At 41.1% G+C, this 26,842-nt stretch overlaps 1 protein-coding gene across 4 annotated transcripts in view; it reads left to right on the plus strand.

Annotated features, from left to right (window-relative positions):
• Nucleotides 1-26,192, plus strand: part of TEAD1 (TEA domain transcription factor 1) — a 163,463-nt gene extending 137,271 nt beyond the window's left edge. For all 4 annotated transcript variants that reach the window (XM_074884732.1, XM_074884735.1, XM_074884734.1 and 1 more), the window contains 4 exons: nucleotides 6,087-6,260; nucleotides 17,633-17,773; nucleotides 19,231-19,383; nucleotides 20,346-26,192. In XM_074884732.1, coding sequence (XP_074740833.1) covers nucleotides 6,087-6,260; nucleotides 17,633-17,773; nucleotides 19,231-19,383; nucleotides 20,346-20,459 — 582 coding nt within the window. In that variant the 3' untranslated portion in view covers nucleotides 20,460-26,192. The remainder of the gene's footprint in view (nucleotides 1-6,086; nucleotides 6,261-17,632; nucleotides 17,774-19,230; nucleotides 19,384-20,345) is intronic.
• Nucleotides 26,193-26,842: the final 650 nt, after the last annotated feature.

Genomic DNA, 26,842 nt, shown 5'->3' on the forward strand with positions numbered 1-26,842 from the left:
CCAGCAAAATTAAAAGTGCTGCTTTTGCCCAGCTGGAAGAGGAGCACTGGCGCCATCAGCAACGGTAGCTCCCTCTGAGGGGCCCTGCGCCGCGGCCGGTGCCCAGCCCTGCCCACGCCGCGGCCCGCGCTCTGACAAAGCCCAGAGAATAGCCCGGGTAGGGGTAGCTGCCTGCCCTCACGCAGGGCACCGGGCCTGGCCGGGGAAGCGGGAAGGAGCGAGTGGGTGAGGTTGTGGAGTAGCTGGAGCAGAGCCCAGGTGCACAGCCCCTGCGATGAGCTCAGGAGAGCCGTAAAATCAGGGGGGTCATCACAGTGGGGGGGCCCTCTGCCCCCCACAGCCTTGCACAGCGCTGTTCCCGCAGGGAGGAGGAGCAGGGGGACGCGTGGGTCGGGCCGGCACTGGCGGTGCGGTGGGCTGTGGCTGCGCATCTCCCCCGCGCCGCCTGCCCTGCCTGTGTGCTGAACCCCGAGCATCCACCCTTGCTGTGTGCCTGGCTGTGCCTCTGCCCCACATTTTCACATCTTGTTCCACTGCAGCTTCCTCCGCCCCTACACCCACCTTAAAATTGCTTAGCTGGGCTGCAAAGTCAGGCTCTCAGAAGTTGGGAAATGTCCTTGTGCGTCTGCTCTACAATGCAGCTGTTAATTACATGCTCACATGTTCAGTTGTTCCTGCTTCATTCAGTGTAGATGTAGATGGCCCTTCTTTGATAAGCAACTACTCAGTAGTTTGTTTTCTTCTGTTGTTGAAATGCGTGGCCCGGTGCCCTGCTCGCTGTGCACTGTCTAACCTCTCCTCCAAATGGAATTAATAATTCCTCCCATTTGCATTTCACAGATGTATTAGTGCAGTCATTTTTTAGATGAAGGAGCATTATTACTCACATTTGACAAACTAAGAAGTTCAGGTGCAAAAGAATGAATGGGCCACTGATTTTGAGGGTCCTCTTTGATTTGTCATGAGCCTGATTTTGCAGAATACTTAGTGTTATTGAGAGCTTCCTATATTCAGGCATAATTTCCCCATCTGAGCACTCAGCACTTCTGGAATTGGGACCGCAGGGTCTCAAATCAGACAGGCCAGAACTGAAGGATGCATCTTCACTGCTGCAGGAAAGCTGATGAAAATGTGTGAGCACCTTGCCCAACCAGCAAGTCCCAGTTTCACACTGGGACTCCTGTGGCAGTATCTGGGAAGTGGTGGGCAACATTAATGTGGCAGGGCTGGGAACTGTCCTTGCTCATCACCTGCCTCCCCATTTCCGCAACCATAAAGTAGCCAAAAATCTCCTTCACTTTCCTGATTCAACCCCTGAGCAGATCTTGGAGTCTGAATGGGTGGAGGTCCTTGAAAGACTAGGTTGACCATGTGCTTGTATCGTAGCATAGAAGCACAGAAAGCTCGACTGACATTTCACATGAAAGTGTTAAAAACCTTAATAACAGGAGTTGGTACAGACTCCAGTTATAGCATTAAAATGTTACAAAAATAACTCCCAATCTGCTTCAGTGCAGAACAACAGCAACAGGAATGAAATATTCAGTTACTAGTATTTTGGTAGAAATAAGAAAACTTGTTGGCAGACCAAATTATTTTCTTACATCAGCAGGAAATTAAAGAGTGTCAGATTTACAAGATAGAGTGAGACAGCAGAGCTGAGGCTGGGTAGGGTACAGGTTAGAGCCACACACAGACTGCTGATATACTAGTGATTGGTTTTTAATCAGTCCACCCCTCCTGGCTCCTTTTTCCTCCAAAGGTGCAGTCGCTGCACAGGCAGTGGTACCTTTTTAAAAGATGGGTTGGACCGGTGTGTGGAGGTACAGAGGGAATCACGGCACGGTGCCAGGCACTGGGTTAGTGCTGTTTTCTCTCATTTCAGTGAAAGCTCAGGCTGTCCCACCTGCCTGCCACTCACCCGCTGTGTGCCGCTCCGTATGGTTATGTAGGGCCACGCAGCCCCAGTGGACAGGAGCAGTGCCAGAGCAGGTACCCTGGCAGCTTGGCATGCCCAGCTCACCTGCACCAGGAGCGTGAGAGGGTTGGCTTCCCTGCCATCTGCATCGTGGCCACCACTGTTTAATAAAAAACTTGGTCCTATACAGGCTTGTCAAGTCTTGGTGTTAGCTCCACAGGTGTGGCGAAGTGCAGGGATGCAGCAGAGAGAGCTGTAGCAATTTTCAAACCTGTGTTTCGTAGACTGGAAAGGCTGTTGCTTCAGAATGTAAGTGCAAAATTGGTTACAAATATATATGCTGGCTGATAAAACAAATGTAGGTGGTTTGTCTTTGTTCTGCACCAGCTTAAATGCTTGTATCCCCTGCCATTGGCAATTTGTCTTGGTTCTTTTAAATTCCTAAGTGGATTATAATTTTTCTTGTGGTATTATTTGACAACAGTCATATTTCATGGCTTTACTGCATTCTTTGGATAGTTAGGATTTTTTAAGGAAAGGAGCTCAGTAAGAGGCAGCCATCTCCAGGGCATGTCGTGTAATGCAGATGCTGAAGATATAGCTGAAAATGTTCTTTGTATTTTTATGTAGTTTTTATCCTCAGAAAATACAGGATTTGACCTACGAAGGTTTGCATCATCTAAAACATGTTATTACCCAATGCCCGATGCAAATCCTTTAAATGCTGTAGCATGAGTGAATTCCACAGCATCTAAGGTACTTCAATGACTCTGGAATACTCAGTCTAAAATATCAGTGAATTCTCAATATAATCAGGAAGTTTTTAAGCTTTTTAGACACTAACAGTCTCAAAAACATAGGCATAACACTTAGCTTCTTTGCTTTTATCTACGCATAAATTCCTGTCATGGAGTATGTTTGTATAAAAATGATAGGGATCACTTCAGTATCCATTTACCCTGCTCCAAATATTATATTATCGTTTGTTAGTTCATAGAAATATGCCATATCTAATTAGGTTAGTAATGATTGTACTTAGCATAGGAATTGCAGCAACATAAGGAGAAAATAATCACACATTGCAATATCAAAATAAACATTTCTGTCCTAAGAATGTTGTCAGGTGATGTCATACCATCTGTCCTACTGTACCCACTCGGAAATTTTGCTGCAGCAGCATCTGGTACTTTGGCGAGCTCCGCAGACAACTGTGGTAGCTTTACAGCTGCCTTTAACTTTGCTTTTATATTTAAACAGTATTAAGACTTCATGCTTCATGTTCCTATAAATGTGTTTGCTTTTACTAAAGTTTGGATACTGAGCAATTTGTGTATTTTCCTGGTTTGCAGAATAAGGTACAGTGCGTGAATTGTCTTGGGAATTTGCAGCTGTCAAACTACAACACCACTCTCTCTGCCTCCTTCACTGCACGGCCACCTTTGGGCCCGGGAGAGAGACTCCTTTTCGGGGAGGACACCTTCCTGGGTGCAGGAGAGCCTGAGCCCTCAGTTCTGTTCCTATAAAAATGTGGTTATTTGTACAACCTGGAACAATTCCAGCAGAGAAGACTGAGAGGAAACAATCTCAGAATAAATAATAACCTGGTCACTAATAGTAGGGATTGTTTTTCAAACCCTTACTCTGAATGAGGGAGAGCAGAGAGATGCTTTGGGGCATCTCACATCCCCAGGGGGAGCACAACTGCTGGGCACTCCTAGGCAGGCTACAGGGGTGCTGGGGGAAGGGAAATGTTTTGGTTTAAATTTTTCAGAGAAGGCTGAAGTGCTTACCTCTACTGGGGCATTCTCATCATTCTACTTGAAAAATGGAGATAGGCTTCCCTTGATAGCCAAGTGCCAAGTTCAGTGACCCAGCCCGTGCCCTGTCCTCCTGCACTTCACCCCTGGTAGCTTAGGAAAGCAACAGGAGCAGGTTTCCGGACTCCCTTTCTTGTGTTCCTGGCAGTTCCCAGGTATATGGGGCACTGTTGCATTTTACTGAGATCTAAGTTTTTCAGTAGGCAGCAAGATACATAAGAAATGTTCAGCATGACTTTTAGTTATTTACTCACAGTACTGCAAGCTAAAAATGTGGCAACAGTGTCCAAAAATCAGAAGTTGGAGTCACGGTGCGCTCTCATATTACTTTGCATTTTTTTGTTTTGTTTGTTTTGTCATGTTAAAATGTCTCCTTAGTCCACTTTTGCCACTGCTAGGTAAAGTAACATGCAAAGTCTGACCACAGACACTGTTATGGTAGGCACGCATGGTTGCTAACCAGTACAAGGATTTCCTGTATCGTGTGTAAAAGATGAGTGTGCAAGCTAAACCAGTGCTGGGGGAGGGCTAGCTGGCACACGTTCATGGGCACGCTCACCCTTGCACGCATGCTGTTCAGCTCCCCACCACCCGTTCATTTCTCTGCCATGCCTGTTTTCCTCTTCAGGGTAGAAACAGCTTCTCTGGATCAGCTCTGCCCCTTTTGGGCTCTGCATGCGCTAACTAAAGGCTGGGCAAGTTTTCCACTTATGCACAGAAGCAGCTGGAATGGCATTATTTTGAAAGAGGGCTGCAAGGAAAATCCATGGAACTGGTGCTCTCAGACTTGGACTTGCTTATGTAAACACCTCAATAAAGTGTCACGCTTTCCTTTTTCCTTCCACAAAACTAAAAAAGAAATGCAACCCTGTAAAAAGCGCAGACCATATCTCATTTTTGGCCCCATATACAGATGAGTGTTCTCTGATTCTAAATTCAGATTTCACTGCACTACATGATTTTTAAATAGATTTCGATTTAATTTCCTAAGTGAAGAAATCTAGCCAGTCCACTTCCTTTTCCCCAGAGTTTTGGACATCTGGTAGGGAAGACTCTGCTTACACCGAAGGAAGGCTCTGAGTGCTTGTCCAATTAATTTAGATTTGTCATTTCAGTTTGTTCATTCGGCAGGTATATTGTAAACAAAACAGCTTAAATGAGGTCTGCTTTGGGGTTTTAAATATTTTATTTGTGCTTAGCTTTTGGGAATTCCCCTTATACACAGCATCTGTTCAGTATGACAGGGGTTTTCTACTGTTCATTGACCGCATATCAGCTTTCCTTTAATTGAGTTAGCAAAATGTTTTGTGATCTGCATGGTTAAAAACCCCTGTGTTTAATCCTGCCACTCTCAAGCTCCTTCCCTCTGCTCGTGTGACACTCTGAGCTGCTGATTGACTCTGAGCTGCTGATTGACTGGGCAAGGGTCTTTGGGGTTTGTCCTTCCGCTTTCATTTCAGGTGCTGAAAGGTGCTCTCATCTGGGAGAAATGGCAGCCCCTAAAAGACCCTATTGGACTCAGTAAGGGGCTGCTGTGAACTTCACTGGGCCATGGATTTCCCCCAGGCAGGAAGGGGGTTGCTGAGGTGATTCCCATGATCATAATGAGGTGCGATTGGATGAAGTTAAGAAATAGGAAATTGAAGCTGAATGTGTTTTGGCAGAGATGGTCATCTGTAAGAGCTAGCTCCTGAGGGAAGTGGTAAAAGTTTGGCTCTTCAATATTACATGGGTCAAAATACTGGAGGACATACAATGAAGACCACTTCTATAGTAACAGGAACGCAGAATAACTGGCCGCCTTCTTATTGTCATTCTGGAGTTAAAAGAAACTCCCTTCTGTCTCTTTTAGTTAAACGGCATTACCATATGCTATAGATAGACGTGTGGAGTTTTTTAATAGACAAATGGGAGGTGTATATCTGTGGGCTCTGTGGCACTAGCAGAAATTCAGGCTCTGAGGACATGGGACATGAAAAGGCACAGTTTAAAGAGGCAGAAATAGGCTTTCCTCATGAGTATATTCATCTCCTGCTCTGCGAACGGCTCCTTATCACCGTGCTGCCGCTGGGTCTTTCAGTGTAAATTACTCCCTTGAAGATGACCATTTTGTGGTTTGTAGTAGGGACACAGGTTTTTTGATGTTGACCCTTGCTCACAAGGGGCTACGACACAATCACTGAAGTTGTTCATGGAAATCATACTGCAGAAAATCATAGTCCCAGGAGTAACGTGCAAGTCATTTAATCCATCAAAGCATGCTACCCTCCACAGGAGCACATGCAGACCCGTGCCATAATAAACCTCTGTTCTTTTTGTACAACGCTGATTTTCCTGTTTCTTTCTTGCAGTACAATAAACACCTCTTCGTACACATTGGACACGCTAACCATTCTTACAGTGACCCATTGCTTGAATCGGTGGACATTCGTCAGATTTATGACAAATTTCCTGAAAAGAAGGGCGGTCTAAAGGAACTGTTTGGGAAGGGGCCCCAAAATGCTTTCTTCCTCGTAAAATTCTGGGTGAGTAAGACATGATGTGGAGAACCTCTCTTGTTGATAAGGCTTGTGGTCAGTATTTAGCACCCTTTGGGGTGCTTGTGGAGATTTCTTCTGTCGTTATTTAGAAGTGCAAAGCTGTATATCCTTCAGGTAGGACGCTGGCCCAGAGCCACTCTTGTTGACAGCTCCACAAGAAGTCTGTGTTGCAGATGACATTCAAAGGCAGATTGTGCTTGACACAGCTGCGGGCAGGAACAAACAGGTAACGAGAGCCCTCGGTTGCCAATGGGGAACTGCCATCTAGTGGTCCCGGGAAAAATGGGGAAGCCGCAGAAACGGAGACTGCTTTTTAGCGTTTCAAATGTTGAACTCTTGCCAAATGCAAATAATGCAAGTGTCAGTCCTGCAATCAGTCCACGCTTATGCAGATAGGAATAAGTAGGATCTGAACGCAGTGTGTAGCAGGACAACTGTGAGCCTGGGAGGGTTCCAGGGTTTTTCTTAAACATTCGTTGGTTGCTAGAGCACGTATGCTTTCCCCCTTGCCTTTTTGTTAGTCACCGGTGGGACTCTGCTCCAAAAGTTATATCTGTTCCTATCAGTGGTGAGCAAGGGTGAAAAAAGAATTTGAATGGAAGGCTGAGATGTTGTATATTGATCTACTTGTGATAAATTTCATTGATACATCAGATTTTTCTTTTTGTATTTACAAAATGTCATGTTAGCCATGCTAAAGGCTCATCCAAAAGGATCATCAAATCTCCAGGCTGGACTGGAAGCTTTTTCTACTCATTACTTTGTTGGGGCATTTTTGGTGGTATACTCTCTTCCATAGCAACAGTTATTATCTAAACATTTTAAAATTGTCTTTTAAAACCTCAGTGAAAGGAGCATATTCAGGGTTTAATTACAGGGTGGACAGGTTGAGGCTGAAACCAGAAGAGGTTGATCTGGAATCACTGCTAATGATCAGATTTCCTGGTGTTTGTTGTTTTCAGTTAAGGTTTATCTATGTGACCCAAAATACTCGCCATCTTGTACATACCCCAAACTTCATATCTTGCCAAGAGTTTCTGGGGCACCAGATTTGGAACGGGAATCTGGGAATGAGGGAGACTCTCTTTTCTCAAATGTGGGGTGTAGAAGGGATAAACCACTGAGCAGAAGCTGGACTGCAGAAGAAATCTACTGAGAAATTCATGGGGCTTAAAACTGGGCATGGGAGCTGTAGACCAAGCATCTGAGGGCTGGCTGAGCAAAGAGGCCAGGAACAGGAGGCAGCAGAGAACTGGGAGCTGAAACATGGCAGGCACCAGGAGCCTGGTAAAGGCAGGTGGGAAAGCAGGGTCAAAAAGAGGGAGGCAGTGGGAAGAGGGAACATTTGGGATAAGGAGCCTACAGGGAAACAGGGATGAAGGCACACAGCAGAAACAGGTATGTGAGAGATGGGAACAGGACAAGCATAAGGGCAGAAGAAATCTGGCTACAGAGGAATAGAGCTTGCAGGTTCAGAGTCTGTGACCACTAAATACGTTTCCTTGCAAAACTTGGGCTTGAACTGAGGACCATCGTCTCACCAATCCACTTTGCATAATAAATACTTGCAAAACCAACTGGCAAAATGAATGTTACCTCACTTGCCTGTTCTAAGTTCCCACAGAGAATGACAAGCCTCAGACTTTATATTAGACATGGAAGCAACTTGTGATACAGTCATTGATGTATTGTATGTTCTACTTCTTCTCAATATGGAAACTGATTTTCAGGCATGCTGAATGCTCAAAGATTTATCTAAAGCCAGTGGAGATGATCTTTGGATCATTAAGGTCTGTGTTGTACGCATGACTTCGAAAATTCAAGTGCCAGCCTTCTCTGCTTGATCTCCTACAAGCAGTGCACACCTTTAACACTCTTGCCTCAGTTCCCCATTTGTAATATGGCGATGATACCATCCCTCCTCCTCAGGTGGTCACTGACAAATCAAACTCGTGACTGTTTATAAGGAATCAAGATAATGCCATGAAGAAAACCTTTATAAAATTAATAATTCTGTGTTCAGCACAGGGTTTGAGTAGTGTGCAGGAAATAGGGACTGGGCCACACTGAATAATGAAGACAAATAAATATTGTATAGATGCTCAGAGGGCGAGTGTGCAGTTGTGTAGCTAAAGACTGTATCATGATGCAGTTCAGCAGTCAGGATGTGCAGGCAACTTCAATCCAACATTTCCTAACCTCCCTGTGCCTTCCAACATAATGGTCTTTTAATACAATTTTGTGTTGTATTAACTTAGAGACTGAAAAACATACAGTGATAGCATCCTTCTGAGTTATACATTAAAGATGTGTTGAGAATGCCTTCCTGAGCCATGACCTTAAAGTAGTCCAGTGGATTTTCTCCCTCACTGAGTGAGTGAGGTAGAGGGAAGGTGCCAGGGACAGTGTTTGGGTCTAGCGAGAGTCACAGTGAATGCCTTTCTAGGAATAAACTAGGGCTCCCCATCTAGAAATATCTATAGGAAAAACAGAAGATGGCTGTGTAATTAGTCATGAGAATTAGATCCTAAACTGTCAGCTTACTGTCCTTAATTTCTTTCAGCCCAGTAGGACATTTCTTCAGGAAAAAGGACACTGTTCCCGTTTTTATGGGGAGTGTTGAGAATCTGTTCCAAACAGTCATATATTACCAGTGTAAAGCTGGCAAAGGTTGCTGACAATCTTTTTGATCCCGTTAGTAACTTCAGGTTTATTAATATGAAAATAGATTCATATTTGTATTCTTGTCCTTTTCTTTTAAATTAAGTATCCACTTCTGAATCAGTATCCACTCTCTCTTTTATCATCCACTACTTCCTCCTACTCTGAAAGTTCAATTTCTCCCAGGTTCTGTTCATGTTGCATGCTTATTACTTACAATACTCTCTCTCACCCTTTATTTAACGATTTCCCCCTGTCCATCCTTTCTGCTGTCTTCTCCCTTCATTATCATTTAACCAGTGATAGTTTGCTCAGCACTGTAAGCTAGTGCATCCTAGCATCAGTGTCCAGCGACAGTCCATGTTTTGGTGGAATCTGATTGTAACATGAGTAAAAGAGGAACATGAATTTGTGTTGGGCAAATAAGTACAGGTGGGAAATCACTGTGAGGAGAATCAACAAAAGAAAACCAGGGACTATGAGTGAAACAAATCAAGAGAAACCAGAGAAGGAAAGCAGGCAGGTGTCGTGGCATGTGGAAGCTTGAAAGTGAAGGTGATGATTTGATGCCAGAAGGGATGGTGAGCCTGTAAACAGATTTGAAAAGAAGTCAGCATGTTGCTGGAGGCAGCACAAAGGGTACTTTGTTTTTTGACATTAGATCTAGTGTGGAAAGGAGAGATGGGGAACAGGAAGACCAGAGACAAGCACTTGCATTGAGGATGGCTAAGGCAGAAAGCAGCTTAGCTCTGGTAGCCTGAAAGAGTCCTCCTCTTGCTCCTTCCTATGTAGTTCTGCTTGAGGCTCCTCAGCAGCATGGTTTTCCCTGTGATAAAGGTAATAAGGTTTGATTACAAAAAAGTGGGAGGGAAAGGTCTGAAATCTTGCAAGGAGACATTTGGCAATTGCGGAGTTGACTTTGCAAAGCATCACAGGTATGGAGTACAAAGCGAAGTGTTGCTTTGCTTTGCAGAGGTTTATTGGTTCATACAGATTGTATCTCCTGTGAAATACAGCCTGATGCTGCGAATGGGTGAGCTTCTGGCCTCAGTCCTGGTGACACATCTGGACGTCACACTTTTGGGCCTCTTCCTACCTAGCAGTGAGGGAGGTATAGAAGCAAGAGACTTCTCCTTTTACACCACCTCAACCAACCAACCTTACACCCCTGCAAAGAAATTTCCTGGTCCTTGTCTTGCACCTTGAATGCAGTGACTTTTTTCTTCTGTTTATCCCAGGTAGTTACTGGGAACCAGAGAGTTCAGGGAAGTCAGCCCAGAGACAGGCTTTTACAGTAATAGATAGAAGGAGCTTTACTTGGTATGTTGTGCATTCAGCACAATAGTAAATAAGGAACAACGTACTAATGATATGGCACAGGAAATTTGTGTGACAGTGATATGAAACCGGAGATTAGAGGGATATAAAATGAAAACAGAAATAAATGTTCTTAAATAAATGTAAAAGTTATTTCCTAGAACACTGACAAGGAATTCGGACAAAGCTGCAGAATATCTGCAGATGAAACCTTTCCTGGGGTGCAGATTGAGTGCACAATCCTGCTTCTGTTATGTTAGTTGCTAGCAAAGTAAGCCCAATCTATATAAAACAATCGGGTATGATTCATGCCATCTAATCTTAATCTAAGGTCAACATACCTGTTCGTTAGTTTGTACTTCAACTGTTTTTGTGACTTGAGAAAAGCCCTGAAGTTTTCTGGCCTTTGAAGTTCTGATTAGCCTATCTAAAAGCTAAAAGTCAACACATGTTGCCTCTATTGGTTTCTTTTAGCGGTTGAGGTTCTACTCGTATTGATATCTAACGCTATCCCCACTGATTACTCACTACTATTCTTAAATTACCTAATGCTAAATAATACACTTAGGCCTCCTCAAAGCATTCAAACTAAATGATAGATTGCACCTCCAGCTTTACCCCAGAATGTCTGTCTAAAACATTACTGCTGGCCTTGCCGCCTTGGCCCGCAGTGCTGATTGCCCGGCGCTCTGCCTCCCCTGGCCCTCCACTTTCTCTTACAGGAGGTTGATGGTACTTCTGTCCCACTCACACCACCTCCCTTTTGAATCCATTATCTCTCAGCCCCATCTCCAACAAACATCTTCATTTTGACTCTGCTGTTATGATCACCTGCATCTCCATTGACTCCAGCAAGGGAATTGCCCTGGGAAGGCACAACTCTGTATCTCCCTTTACACCCCTGCTAGCTTTGCTAGCTCTGTAACCTGCCCCTAGCGCTAGTTCATCCAGCAGACACTGCTCACTGCTAGGAGCACCTTTAGCGTTAATTCAGCAGCGTGTATCTGTCCACTGCAGCCTGGACTACATCCTTCTGATTTAGCTAATTATTTCTCTTGCATGTTTTGCAAATTCTGAGGCAGGGGTTCTCTTTTTGCATGACTTTTCTATGTAACCTACAGTATTATGCAGTGGGTCCATGCCTCTGCTGGGCTCTTTAGCGCTGGTGTAAGCACACCTTGCAGTAATGTGGCTGTGGATTTTGTGTCTCTGACACTGCCAAACGCTCTGTGCCAAGCCTGAACTCTGACTTCTGCGGCTACAAGAACAGATATGGGAAGCAAATCTATCTGAAAGGAGGAGGGAAATTTTCTAACTAGTGACACAGGAAAGATATCAATTAATATTGGGCTGATATAAATTAATATTGGGCTGTCAGACTTTCTACTGATCTGATCCACTGGCTTAATTTTAAATGTTTGAAGCAGCTTGAACTGTTCTTCAAACCAAGGAAAGCTTAGTCAGAGCTCAGTGAAACTCTGAAATAAAGACCCAAACTCATCTGAAGATGCATGGATGATATTAATTGATGTTTAAAATGAATGCCTCTATTTGCAGGAATCTGCAATGCAAACTAGGAGTTTTAGAAAGTAATGCATATTATAATTAGGGCAAGCTTTTAAAGATGCTTTGAAGTCCTAAACATTTTTGAAATTCAAATGTGGGATGGAAATAAAGGAATCTACACAATAAAGGGGCATTAAATTATGTCCCCCAAAATTTCACTGTTTTATAGATGTAAATCTATGCCATAATTAGTGGTAAGTAACATGAGGAGGATGGTTAAGTTTATTCCTATTCTTATTCAAAACAGCTGTGGCATGAAAAATAATGCTCCTTCTCTTTGTGATACACTGGAACAAACAATTTACCCATGTAATCAGTGTTCAGAAATGGCTTGCGCCTGTGGTCTCCTCCCACCCCCTCCTGAATTTATCCCCATGTGCCTCCAGCCGTCTTTAAAAGGTGCAGCGATTCTTTGTGCCCTTCATTCACACAGACACAATTGTGGCTACTGCCTTTTTTTTTTGTTCTTTCTATTTTTACATGTAATTTATATTGCACAATCTAGAATCTCGGATTTCCCTCCACACACGCAGACACACACGCACACTCGCCAGCTTTGACTGGCAAATGATCTGCAGCTCACAAATGGGAGCCGTAATGTGAATGGGTCTATGGCCAGCATGCAAATGTATGCAAAACAAATTAGATATGGAAGAAAGCAGTCATCCATCTTCTTTTCCCCATCACAACCCTCTTGGCGCAGGGAGCTCACGTGGTGCTGGTGGAGGACCCCTTCGCAAACTGATGCAAGGACATTAGTGCGTGAGGCTGATAATGAGTGGAGGGGCTGAGCAGCTGGGAAGCCGGAGCCGCTTGGCCTGTCCGTCACAGGCCCAACCATGTGGCAGACCTGGACACAATTCCTGAGCTGCAGCATAACGCGCGGCGAAACGTGCCAACGACCCAGATGCTCCCGTCGGAAAAAATTGCTTCACAATTTGGAATCTCTGCTCTTTGATCACTCTTTGGAGAGGAGGAGGGGAGGCATGATGCGGTCATATGAGTAACACACCTCCCTGCAGTCAGCAGTTGTTAAAACCTATATGTTGTTAATAAGTGACCTTATGTGCTTAACGTTAACTACTGAATGCCAGTATAAATTGTTCTGCCCTCCCCAGATCCCACTGTTTCCAGTAGGTGCTGTTTTCCTTCTACTCAGCAGGAAGGATTTAGACTCTTCTCAGCAATTTTTGCTGGAGTTGCTTTTTTGTTAGCCAAAGCTGTTATTACACAAGCGCTCTACCCTCTGCCCCCTGCCTTTAACACAGAGCCTGAGAGCTCTTCTGAAGTGAATGTGAAGATTTTTTTTTTCCCAATTTATTTTTTACTCTTTATTTTGGTTGCAGCCAGCTCTGTTTTGGTGCTTGCTCTGGCACACTGGCAGAGGCTTCTCCTCCATGCAGCGTATCGAACACTTAGTGCTCTTAATATGTAATATTTTCAGTGCTACCCATTGACAAGCTATGCTTTATTAATGAATTAATCATGCTTTTACACACCCACTGTAGATAGGGTGTCAGAAAACTGAATGCTTCTCCCGCCTCCAAAAGCTAATATAAATCTCAGCTATTAGAAATAAATCAAAATTAGAGTTTTACTCTTGAAAGTAAAAACAAAAAATTCCATTTGTGTTTTTAAGTTGTTGGGGTTTTTTTCCTAAATGGTATTGATCTTGCATTTTAAAATTCAGTGAGAAAATGGACTCCTGTTTGTCACATGTGATCATACCGTAATATGTGAAATGCCATACTATTTGAAATCATGCTAATATATTTGAAATCACCATTCAAAAGGTTATTTATCTGTATATGCTACAATAGTGCTCACCAACTCTAATGCCTGGAGCCATGGGTCAGAGCATAGTTAGATGAGAAGCTGTACAGAAGGGAAAGGTGGTTTACAGCCCAGGAAGACTTGCAATCTGAGTCTGAAATGCAAGAGAACAGCTAGAGACAGAGTACCAAGGAAATAATGAGACAAAGCTGGTTGCAGCATGAGAGGCTGCAAGCCCAGCGCTCCAGAAGCTTGACTGTTGCCACGTTTTTCACAGGGATCATTGAGGAAGGAAATTGTAAGGAGAGGGTTAATTGAGGTTAATAAGATAAATTACTATATTTCAATTTTTCTATTATTATATTTATCTAGTCTTGCCTCTTTTGTAATATAGGCAGTGAACCTCACTAAGTGATGTCTGCCTCCGGACAATAAGCCTACTTGAACTAGAGCATCCCTGTTAGTTGGATATTTAACTTGGTTAAAAAAAGACCCCAAGTAATGGCGATTCCACCACATTTGAAAATTATGCCAGCATTTCATTGGCATCAGGGTTACCAGCCTCTACCTTGTTTCTCATTTAGCTTTTGCATAGCTTTAGCTTTTCGTCTTTTAATGTCCTTTTTTGCAAGATTTAATCTATCAGAAGACTCTTCCCCATGTAGCAACTTGTAGGCTATGACAAAGTCGTGGAAAAACTTCCCTCGGAAAAAGTAAGTAGATGGAGTTTCATTAGTCATTCACTACAAAGGATGTTTTCCAGACCTGAAATCATTCTTGTAACTCTTTTCTGAACACTTTCCAATTTTCCAACATCCTTTCTAAAATGTAGACAAGAAAACTGGAATCAATACTTAGTAAGGAGCCTGCTAAAACTGAATACTGGGGTAACACATCACCTTATTCCCGCTCAAAGCTACATCTACAACTCTCATAGCCACAGCAGTGCCCACTTTTAGCAGAGCTTTTTTTTTTTTTTTTTTTTTTTTTGTAGTCTCATAACGTTTTGGGGGGGGGGGGGGGGGGAATTGTTACCTGCTTTTGTCAGTTCAATAAATACAATTTTCCTTTAAGATATATGTGTTTAGAGGAACCCCTTACTATGTAAGCCATAATAATATAAACAGCAAGTCCTTCACCATCATTTTTTAACCAAAATTTTGTATTTTACCAACAGGGATAGTCTTTCCTTCTTTTCTGAATGTATTCAGCATGGAAAAAAGCTTTGAATACCTGGTTCAGAATACTTCCTTGATGTGACAATCCCTTCTTTGCAATGATACGCACGCCTCCCTAGTGTTCATGTATTTGGCCTCCAGTGAAAAAGTTTGAACCAAGACTGAGGAGAAAGATTTGTTGTAGTATGTGAGAACAGACAAAATTCTTTCAGTATTAAAAGAGGCTTTAGTGAAGCCTTCATTTAAGAGTATTTACCATTGCCAACTTTTATGATTTTTATGTTGGTGTTACACTTTTCAGAGGAGTTTTAAAGCTTCAGCTCTCAGCAGTCTGTAATTAGTTGAACATGAAAACTGTTTAAAAGGAAAATTCTGTCCTTCCTTGAAAACACCTTTATTGCGTGCTAGACTCAAAAAAATAAATTGAATAACAAATAAACCAAATAAAGATAATTCATGCCTATATTATCATCATGGCACTTTTGCAACAATGTCATGATTGTATAAGAGTAAATCATGACATTTGAGCAATAATTTCAAGCGTTCCTCATTCAAACACCAGGGCCCCAGTCTGTATTTTTTGTGTACACAGGACTCCTAGTGATTTCAGCAAGAGTTGGAAGAGCTGTGGGAGTGATCAACAGGGTGCCAGATGGCCACATGTGTTACTTTTCCAGGTTAAATGTCAGCATGTAAATACAACAATTAGATTTTTTTTTTTCAGTGGGCTTCAAAATCAGAAGGCAGCAGGTAAAAAGTTATTCTATTTCTTTAACTCTGTAAACACTTGTTGCAGCTTGAAATGTAAGGTTTATGCAGTTGACTCTTTTGACAACGTTAAATTGTGAGGAGCATTTTAGTTACAATTCCTTAAATATTTTGCCCATATCTGAAAGGAAAAAAAAGAAAATGTTTTGATAGTAAAATTGTAATTGTGGTAGCAGTAGGAATAACCACTTTTTAAGAGATCATGACGATGATGATGATGATTATTTAATAACAGTGATAACAATGCAACTGTTTTATCAGAAATCCCTATTCTTAAGAAATTCCAGCGGAGTAGCTGTAGCATGGCTGATGGCTGCTACAGTTTGTCATGTCTAGATGTTTGTCATGTTTCGATTGCAAGCCAGCTGTGATGGCAAATTGCTTATTTACTATTAGCTCGGAACAATTCCTTACAGCTCACTGTGAACACAGTGCTTTAGATGTACATTAAACATTAACTGCTGACCTCATGCAAAACATGTGCAAGAAACAAGGTGTAATAGCGATAGGATTTCTTTCTCTTATGCAAAATACGTGACTATAGGGCTGTTTGTGTTACTGTGTGTAAACCTCAGGAGACTTCGCCACTGATTAATTTACTGAAGCCAGCCTGAAGTAATCTTAGACCTATGCCTTCTCTGTACCACAAACTAGCTCAGTATGTGCTATTATCAGCATATTGCCTCAGAATGTTGTACCACAAATAAGGACTGTAGACACTAAGTAGAATTAATGAGTTGTTGCCTAGTTAAAAATTAAATAGCAGTTACAAATGACCTGAACTATAGTGAAGGCAGGATTATAAATGTTCCACACAAACTAGTGAATAAACATACCTGCAAACTGGGTTTTTAGAAAGTCTCAAGGTAGACATGAAGGTATCTGTCAAAATTTTTGTGTTATGTTTCTATATCAGCAATAAAAACAAGCAGAGCTAGACTTGCAAGTGAAACAGCTGCAAAAGTGCATTTCCCTGCTAAAATGCTTGTCTCGGAGTAAGTTAAAAATTCAGGTGATTCTTAGATGTTACGCTGCAGTAGCTGATCAGCTATTTCCACATAAAAAGAAAACCCTGCCCACTCTCTCCTTGGGCACCAAAGATGTCAGCAGCGCTAATGCCTGAATCAACAAATCCAGCTGTGGATATCCCTAGACTCTGCCTGTATCCATATTAGTGCTCTTTTAAGCTGAAGGCTTTTGAAAATGGATTCATGATGACAAAGAGCACAGTGGCAGAACAGCTTCAGTGCTGCTGCAGGCCTGGGGAGGCTGCATTCAGCATGTGACCTGTGCTGTTGCTTTGTAGCCAAATTAATCATGCTGTGCACAGGACTTGGATGTGGATATAAATAATTAAAGGTAGCGCTGATCCTCACTTGATCCTGCAAGTCTCAGTCTCTGTTGCTAGATATCAAAGGCAGCTGGGTAGTTATTCAGGCTGCAGAGAAATACTGAACGAAATCAAATCGTTCCGGTAATATTTTATTGGTGTGGTAGGCACGGCTCGGTGCGCACACGGCTCCTGTGAAGCCTGTGAGTTGCGTCATACGGCTCTGTGAAGTCAAGTACTTTGCTGAATCAGGGCCATATGGCTTGACAGAGTCTTATCAGAGATCGATTCCCGTGTTGTGCAGCCGTCTCCCTTTGCCCTGAGGATTTCATTGCTTTAAGAAAGGGAAAGGGAGAAAGTGACCTGTGGCCCCCTCAGGAGAGGGATGGCTTGGTTGAATTCAAGGCCATGGGGCAGCTTCCCTCCAGAGGAGTCAGCTCTGGAGCCAGGCTCCTCACAGGTGATCATGCCCTTTGGGGCTTCATCAGCTATCTGCCAGACAAGAACATCACCTGTAGCTTAAAGAAATACTGGGTTGTCTTTTGTTGTTTAAAGTTTGAAGAAATTGCTGTTTCTCTAAGGTTTTTACTGCACCAATTAGGCAGGTACTTCCCTGACAGACTTTTTTTACTGTCACTGTTGTCACTAGAAAACTCCCTCTCTCCCTTATTTCTGAAAAGAACAGTGAACTAATTACAACTTATGCTACTGACACCGTCAAATGAAAAATAAAATCTTCAACATCTATTACTTTTCCCCAACAGGCTGACTTAAACTGCAACATTCAAGATGATACCGGAGCATTTTATGGAGTCACTAGTCAGTACGAGAGCTCAGAAAACATGACAATCACCTGTTCCACCAAAGTCTGCTCATTTGGAAAGCAAGTAGTAGAAAAAGTAGAGGTGGGTGTTGTGATGGGATGTGTGGGATGGTTCCTTTTCATTTTACTTAGGCTTTTCTCTCTCTTGTCTTTACCTTGCTCTTATCTGGCTTTTCCTTCCTTCCTCTAATCCCTCCTGAAAGAGTACTTTCCCTCCCATCAGTGTTTGGGTTCATTTTAAATCACTGTGTGAATGGTGACACTACAGTTACCTGTTGCTTTGGAGACCTTCCTCCACCCTGCCTGTGGCACCCTTCACTGGGGAGCCTGCAGCTGACATCAGTGCCACCTCCTCCATCACCTGGCAGAAAAGAGCTGAAGCAAAAATGCCCTTGCTACCATTTCCAAATACTTGGCCAGCCACATAACCTGTTTGGAACCATACTGCAGTGACAAGCTACCCTCCATCATTTAGATTTTTTAAAACATTTTAAAGCCCTGGATGGTGTGCTATGTTTTGTCTATACCCATGCTTATTTTATCTTATTTTATGCACAGAAAGGCATGCTTTCCTCATCAACAGCAGCTTTTGAGTACAAAGTTGCATATTTTCTTAACATGCAAGGGCCTTTGTTTATTTTCTACCTTTCCTTTTCTAAGCACAGAACCGTATGGCGTGGTCAGGTAGCATGGTTTATTGTACAATGGTACCGCAGCTATTTAAATTTTCTTCTGTGTACTAAGCCCCACACTCACATCTGTTATCTGCAATACAGTTTTTGTACAGGAATTTTAGCCTAGAGCTGCAGGTTGAGTCTTTATAGTTGTCCTGGTCACTGTTCATGTCCTTATACTAAATATGTTTTCTGTGCATGGTGACCATAAAAAGGTTTTCCATCATTTCCATTATTCCAAGCTTACAGAAAGCCAAAAAAACCCACAAGCCATTGAGTAGCTCATCTGAGCAATTGCTGGCTGGACAGCAGGAGTCCGAGTCACAGCCTTACCTTCCTTCAGTCCCTTGTGAGCCCCTACAAACGAATCTGTTCTGGTTTTCTTCCGGCTGTAGTCTTGCATCTTTCTGTCATTCATAAATTGCCTATTAAATCATGTAATAATATAGCTATGTTTATGTGTGTATATTTATGCATAAATACATAAGGGTTTTTTTTTCTACTGTTCCCTTAGCAGACAGTTGTCTCAAAACTACTGTAACATCATTGTACCACAAAGTTTTCTGCTTAATTCATTTTTATTTGACTTGAACTTACCTTTGTGTAATGCTCATCTGTTCAGTTTTTTAAATTCTCAAGTTAGAGAACAAGTAGGGATATTATACCTTTTAATAATTAAGGGCCCTTGAATTTTTAGTGAGGCACTGCATAGCTCCGGCAGGGAGTTAGCAAGTAGGGGAGTGTGTGTCTGAGAGCCACTTTCTCTTCTTTCTGTTTACACAAAGAAAGAAAAAAATAGATTTAATATTAAATTTTTTGCTATTTCTGAATATTCTAAATGATCTCTTTTTTTTTTTTTTTTTAGACTGAATATGCAAGGTTTGAGAATGGCCGATTCGTGTACAGAATAAATCGCTCTCCAATGTGTGAATATATGATCAACTTCATACACAAGCTGAAGCATTTACCAGAGAAATACATGATGAACAGCGTGTTGGAAAATTTTACAATTTTATTGGTATGGACTCACTTTTTATTTTTCCGTTTCTAAAATACTCTCGGGCTTTGCATGGCTTGCTTAACTTGTAATATTTAGAACCAGTTTCTGAATCCCTTAGTCATGTTGCTTACTAAACAAATCATCCCATTGACTTGGAAGTGTGCACTATAGACGCTAAGGATGAAAAGGCTAAGCTGGCTGAGGATATGAACAAACAGCTTTGTTACTTTCCAAAAATTCAGCTTACTTCTCTCTTTTTTTCATACACGTCTCTATTTGGTGTTTGTAGAGAGCCTGAGGCAGTAACTTTGAACCACCCCATTCATCTAATGTGTTCTTACCAAGATGTCAGTTATAATACTGCAAATGTCAGTGGTGTTAATTAGTTCTTGGGCCAGAAAAGCGTGCAGTAATGGGTACACCCAACAGGTGATCTAAAGCATGAAGAACAGTCCGTACAGTGGCCTTGAAGCCAGTTTCATCCAGTTACCCAGCTTGGTTTTGCTGTGGCTTTGTGGTGGCACCTCAGCCAAGCACTTAGAGCCATGCACTGCTGCTGCTGCCGGAGGATTCGGGCAGGACCAGGGGCTGGTGGCACGGGGAAGGGGTAGGGCCACGTGCTCCCCACTCAGCTGCCCTTCGGGAAGCGAACACAAGGTGACAAGGGTGTGCTGGTTCCCCTTTGCTGAAGTGGTGCTCACGCTGAGGGAGGCTGAGCCAAGACCACACGATGGCAGCTCGTGGCCAAGAAGGCCCGGGGTGGGATGAACCTCCGTGCCCTCCGCTAGGAGGAACAGCCCCAGAGCACAGCGTGTGAGCACAGTCACAGAGATCAGTTTAAATTGCCAAAGAGAGAGCAAGAGGACACACATTTCAGTCACATCTAAAGATTGTCTAAATTAAGCCAGTCACTTTTTGGTTTGGCCCTGGTGTTTCCAAGTTTGTAATATATTGTCTACCTCTGCCTTCCCCTCCCACAGGTTGTAACAAACAGGGATACACAAGAAACCCTGCTTTGCATGGCTTGTGTATTTGAAGTGTCGAACAGCGAACATGGAGCACAGCATCATATCTACAGGCTTGTAAAGGACTGAGCAGTTATTTATATATACACTTCATTTCACTTCTTTATCAAAACACAGACTGTAAACCTCAACACTAAGTGGCAGTGCCTCTGGCCCAACTTTCACCCACATTTTTCTAAATCCTGTTTTAGTGAAGTCATTTTTAATGTGTTCATATATAATTGTAGCTGTGAAATTCTGGTACAGTTGTAAAAATTATTTCTAAAACTAAGTGTTCTTCAAATTTGTAAACCACAGTTCTTTGGGAAGACTGTATTTAAGAACCTAACGCCTCTGTCTGTGGAGGCCTATTTTTAATTCTGGTAGAAAAATGTATGACAGAGCATTTGCCATGGGGAAAAACTGACAGCATTTATAAGAATTTATTTTGGGTTTTTTTCCGACATGAAATACTTGTTTTACAATGCAAGTGAAATTGAAATGAATCTTTAGCTATAACTGTAAATGAGTACACAAAGTTAATAATCTTTATAGAATTATCTTTGTAACTAATTAGGGTGGAAGATATGGACGAATGTAATTCACTAAATTATTTTTTAAAATGAAACATTTTTCTGTTTGAAACCAAATGAAAAATATAGCCTTAAGAAATGCCTGATAGAAACAGACAGGTCCTAAAATTAGGCAAATTTTGTATTTTTTTCTCAACACTAAAACTAATCTTCTAATCCATTAAATTTTCAAACAGGTATTGCAGAGAAAGAAAACATCATCCCTTATCCCTAACATATCTAGTGTATTTTAAAAGAGTATAAAGCTGTATTGTACTAATATGAAAATTTGATTATTTAATGAAAAAGATGGCTCATTTTGCAATAAGTAGGTAAATACTGAAGATTTAGACTTGCATTATATGTAGTCTTGTGTGTGCAGTTATATTTTATATGGACAACTATGTTTTCTAATAAGTTGAGTGAAAAACTTGCAACTCTGAAATTAACAGATGAACGGAAACAACTGACATTGCGACAGCATGGAGTAATTTGTTAACTGAAAGCAAAACACTAACGTGTTTGAAAGAAGAATACGTACACCTCTGAAAGGATCAACAGCTTTAATATCTATGAGGCACTAGAAAATCACAACCAACATCAGGCTAAGAAGATGGGAAAGCGGAGATTTTTTTTTTCTCCATTTCCTCTTTACCATGGTGCTCTTACACCTCTCCCAGTTGTCTCTCCAGTTCCAACTGGTGAAGACCTTATATGAAACAAACACGTACATACCACGTGGGGTCTGATGTCCTTTTGCATCCAGATGTGGTAGTATTCATCCTTCTGATATATTCAGGGAAGACTCCAGGAAGTGAAGTACAGCTGGAGATATTTTAATACTGTAAGGATTCGAACCATGGATGTGGGTGTGAGTGATTGTCTGAGGTACGCACATGTGAGAGAAGTAGTCTCATTCCTCCTGGCCACACCAGTGAGTGTTGCTCCATTTCTTTTCTTCTGCTGCACACCCAGCACTGCCCCTCAGTTGCCTGAGCAGCAGTTTCAGCAGGTGCTGGGCCAGCAGCAGGTTCTCATGCGAAACATTTGCATGAAAGGCTGAGGGCTGCCCGGCCAAGCACAAGCCACCTTAAAAATCAGTCATGAGATATCGGCAAAGAGCGTTCTTGGGAAGGTCTTTCGCAGTCCTGAATCAAAGAAGTTAACATTTAGCAGGTCCCTCCTCTCTGCCCTTTACCGATATGCGCCCATGCACAATTTAAGTGAATTTACTCCCAGGCACAGTGCTGTAGTCTTCAAAAAAGCCAGTTTTATTTTTTTTAATACGGTATTTCTGCGTAGTACTTTCTGTTAGAATTGCCCATTGTTGAATTATCTAGACTAGAATATAGCCTAGAGGAGGTAGCGGGTTGCTGTACATCTGCGTCAGACCATGTTCATATTAACACTGGTGAGGACTCAGGTTAGAAGACAATACAAACATCACCAAGGGGAAGGGCGACTGCTTAAATTCCTTAGCCTGCCTCTGATCTAACTCTAGTAGGTGGATGATTGCTGTGATGTCTAGCTGTTACCTGCTTGTGGATATTAGGGCTGATGGATGATCTTTCGGTTTATATTCCATGAACTGAACAGAGAAATATGTCCATGGTAAGGTCTCTTAACACTCATTTTTAACACTAACAATCACATCGGGAAAAGCACTGCATTGTAACAGCCTAACGGTAGCCCTTTATTGTAAGCACTTGGTGTTACAAGTCAAAAACTACTTTTTTGTTTTATTCTAAAGTTGTCTTTTATTTAGGGTTTGAATTGTGGTTTTGGTGATTTTTTTTTTTTTTTTTTTTAATAACAAGCAAACTTTTTGAGGCATATAAAGTAAGTCAATTTGCAAAACCAGGTACAGTTTTTTTAATAGAATCTGGCACAATACATATGCCATAACTATAGGGTATAAAAAGTCACAATGTTTATTGGTGTTCACATATGTAATATTAGGGAAACTACTTCCATCGTCTTTTCTTTACACTTCTGTAAATGATCCATACCCTGTATATGTTAATTCTTAAAAGCCTTAATCCTTCAACTGTTCAGTGTAGGGTGTGTAGTCCAACAGGCTGCCTGTAAACTGTGAGCTCTTTTGTAAGCTGGAAGAACTTATCTTGTTACTGTTACTTTTTTGTAGGAACCTTTTAATTGAGAGCTGCCAAAGCATTACAATATGCAGTGCCTTAGCATTATATTAGAAGTACCTTTAGCCTCTTAACATAAATTTTATATATTGTTTTATTAATTGGTTCCATTTTTAAAAATATCTGTATTTTTTCCCACAGAAATGCTCTTTGACTGCTTGGTCTAAACCAACCTTCTGTACAAGTCAGTCCCATTACTACGCAGTTAAATGCCTATACCAAAAGGAAAGGTTACAGATTCTTAGTTCTCCGTGAAAAGTGAATTGTATTAATAAATGCTGCCTTTTTAAATTTCATGACCAAATAATTAATTGTGACTCTTCTGCACTCTAGCATGAAAGTGCCTTTGGTTTGAAATTCCAGCTTAGAAAAGTGCTGCCATAATAATGACAATTTGTAGAGAGACCAAAAATATTTAGTTATCACCGTAATGCCTTTGGTTTATTGGAATAAGTTGAATCTACAGGCCTCCATTCACAAAAGAAAGAGCACCATTTATAGCAAAGTAATTTTGCTAATGATCAACCTGCTGAAAAATAATCTACTGTTTGCCATTTCTGACAGCGTTGCAAACCAGCAACTGATTTGTCTGTGATATAAAAATGATTCACATTTATATTCTCTTCATCCAGTCGTGCATCTGCATAATGAGAGATCCATATACTGCAGAATTTCAGACAGTGGACAAATGTGACTTTATTGTTCTCCTCTAATAATATTTCGCTATCTGTGAAGATTTTTTTGTTAGACAGAAGATTTTGTTTACAAAGTTGTGCATGCTGAAAGTCAGATGCATAAAATGATGACAATGGAGAACAGAGAACAGCTAGGGTAAATGCAATTGTGTGTTTTTAAGCATTGAAATGTTGAGTGTGAGCATTGTGGATGAAGGTGCTGTTAGAGAAACTCTGGCCAGCGTGGTTCAAAACACAGGGTTGTTTTGTTTATTTTTTCACCCAGATGATGTCTTGGAAAAAAACATTAGCTCCTCTTAATAATGTGTCTGTATTCGATACCTTCTGTGAACGGGGGCCATACTGTACACTACAACTAAAATTGGTGGGAAGAGGAGCAAGATTTTAAGACAACGATGTTAGAAAGAACAAATATCAGCAAAACCAAAAGCTGTCAGAGGGATTATATAGTTGTGAATACAATTTTAACTTGATTTTTAAAGTATTTGATGAAAACTAAGATTAACTTTTTATATATAGAAATATTGTGACACTGTGTGGTAAATATTGTGATAATTCAAGTTCCCTGTCTCTAAAATATTATTTTTGTTATTCCTTCAAGGTCTAAATCTCACTTACCTCTATAAAACAAGTAATCCTGTTGAACTCAATGAGACTGAGGTAGGGCAAAGACACTTTCGCCCCACAAATAGAGCATATATTTTCAGTTATTAGCAAACGTTTGAGCTGTACTAGTCAATACTTGTAATTAACTATACTTCTGTCTCATTAAAACAAGCATAATGGTACCATTTGGGGCTGTTAAAAATTACTACTAACAAATGTAGTTTTACTTACTTGAATTCCAAAATGATTTTATTTAGGTACTGCACCACTGTTTTGAAGGAATTGCAGATATAATGCCTGTTTCTCACTTTCCCTTTCTACCACAGCTACAGCTCATTAAGTTCGGCAGTAGCTTCTTCCGTTAAAACCTCCACGGTATAGGCTATTTGAAATAATGAAGGGTGTACATTAATGTTGAATGTAAGTAACTGGCCAGTTCAAGGCAGATACAACATTTGACGTACTAATCCATATCTATTTATTTTTCCACTGCAAGTCCTAGGGCGTACTTGCTTTCTGAAGCAGTTCCCCTTACAGTTTTCCTGGATCACACAATCAGTCATACTGAGAAACCTTTTGTCTACCCTTTGCTTGACCCATACTGATAACGTACCCGGTCACACAGCAGATGTGTATAATAGAGTCCAGTTTTGTACTTTTCTCAGGATGATCTCTTTTCCCCCTCTTATCTTTCCTAATGAGATCTTTAGCCCCCTAAAAAAGACTGAGGCTGGATAAGTCAAAGTACAAGAAACACTTCGGACATCTTCATATCTTAACTTTTCAGGTCATTCTTGCTGAGATCATGTAATTAGTTTTAGTATGTAAATTAAATCTTAAATGCACTCTGTTGACTAAAAGGAGATGGATCCCTGTTACCTCCTTACAGAATATGTGTTTTTGTTTTTGTTTTGTTTTGTTTTATGGGCCTCTGATTCAGGCTCATGACTGCAGACAAAAAATACAATATGTGCCTGAAAAAAAAAAAAGACAAAAGAATTTTATAACATTGAAAACCTGAATAGCCTTTAATTCTTCAGTACATTTTATGTAAAACAGGTTGGGTTTTTGTTTTGTTTCGGGGTTTTTTTGCCATGTGCATTTGTTCACATTTGTAAATGACTTAATGGAATTCTCACTTTATGTTTATTTGTGTAATGTGTATAAAATGGGTTTGTGACTTAAGCATATTCATATATGGTCAGTGGTTACTTTAATATTGTACTGCTGCTGGTAACTTTTGATGTAGAACTTGCCTTTTGATGATAAAGTACCTCTAGGTTAGACAGTGAGGGAAGGCTCTTTGAAAAAAGTGAATGTTCTCCAATGTTTTCTTAACATATTTGCAGAAGCTTTCAAAAGGAGTTTCAGTCAAACCTCTTGGCAGTACAGTATTCTTGTATTTGTTATTGTCTGTGTGTAGGTACTGGTACCTTTTTTTGTTTAAAATGTTTTAAGTGTTGGCTTTAAAGTGAATTTATCTTTAGTATGATAGTAATATGAAAATTATAGGTTTTGTGTGCAGAGAATTTTTTTATAAAGTGCTTTGTAAAAAAAAAAAAATGTATTCTAGCTTTCGCGGTACATATGTGTGATAACTTTAATATCCATGACAGTTAAGTGCAATTATTTCATCACTCTAAAAATGCTATTTTTGTGTCGGTTACTGCAGGTGTTTTCATGTCTTTGCAAAGTGACACATTTTGATGCCTTCTTGATAAAGTGGTAGAATTTTTGTAGCTTTCTAGAAACTTTGTATTCATACAGTATCGATTGAAAATAAAGAAAATGAAAGTGTTTTGTGCATTTATCTTCATCTCTTAAATCAATCTCTTTAATGGTGGGTGCAACTTTCAAAAGCATTTTCCAAAGTAGCACAAGGCCAGATTTGCAGCAATATCTGTGTACCTGCCTAAAAGTGCAATGGACATCCAGCAGGATTTACAAAAACCTGCAGGGAAGGTACTGGAGGCTGGCACATCTGGAAGCCGTGTTCAACGAGTCCATATGCATTCTGGCATTTTATCATCAAGAAGGGTGACTACCTCTAGCTTGTGTGTCTTCCTAAAGAAACAGTGGTGGATTTTTTTGAAACATCATTAAAAACTATACGGTTTTAATGGGAAAAGCCACCCATCTCCCTTTATTCCAGAAGCAGGAATGACCTGTTCAAAATCTTACTTAATAAATGGTATCAAATACATCACTAACGTGGCAACTAGGACTGACTGAGGAACACAGTAGTCATCTGAGTGTCCAGAAGGACACTGAGCTCTGTGGGAACAGAGGTCCTAAAAATGTGACATTTTTCAAGAGACTGATTTCTTGTTTTTTCTTAAACCACTTGCCCCTCAGCTAGCAGCTGTACTTGATATGGTGAGAGGTGATGATACAGGATCAACTTGCCTGCTACATTATGAAGTAAAACCACCTAGCTAGGAAAAAAA

The sequence above is a fragment of the Strix uralensis genome, chromosome 15, assembly GCF_047716275.1.
Source record: "Strix uralensis isolate ZFMK-TIS-50842 chromosome 15, bStrUra1, whole genome shotgun sequence".
NCBI classification, from domain to species: Eukaryota; Metazoa; Chordata; class Aves; order Strigiformes; family Strigidae; genus Strix; species Strix uralensis.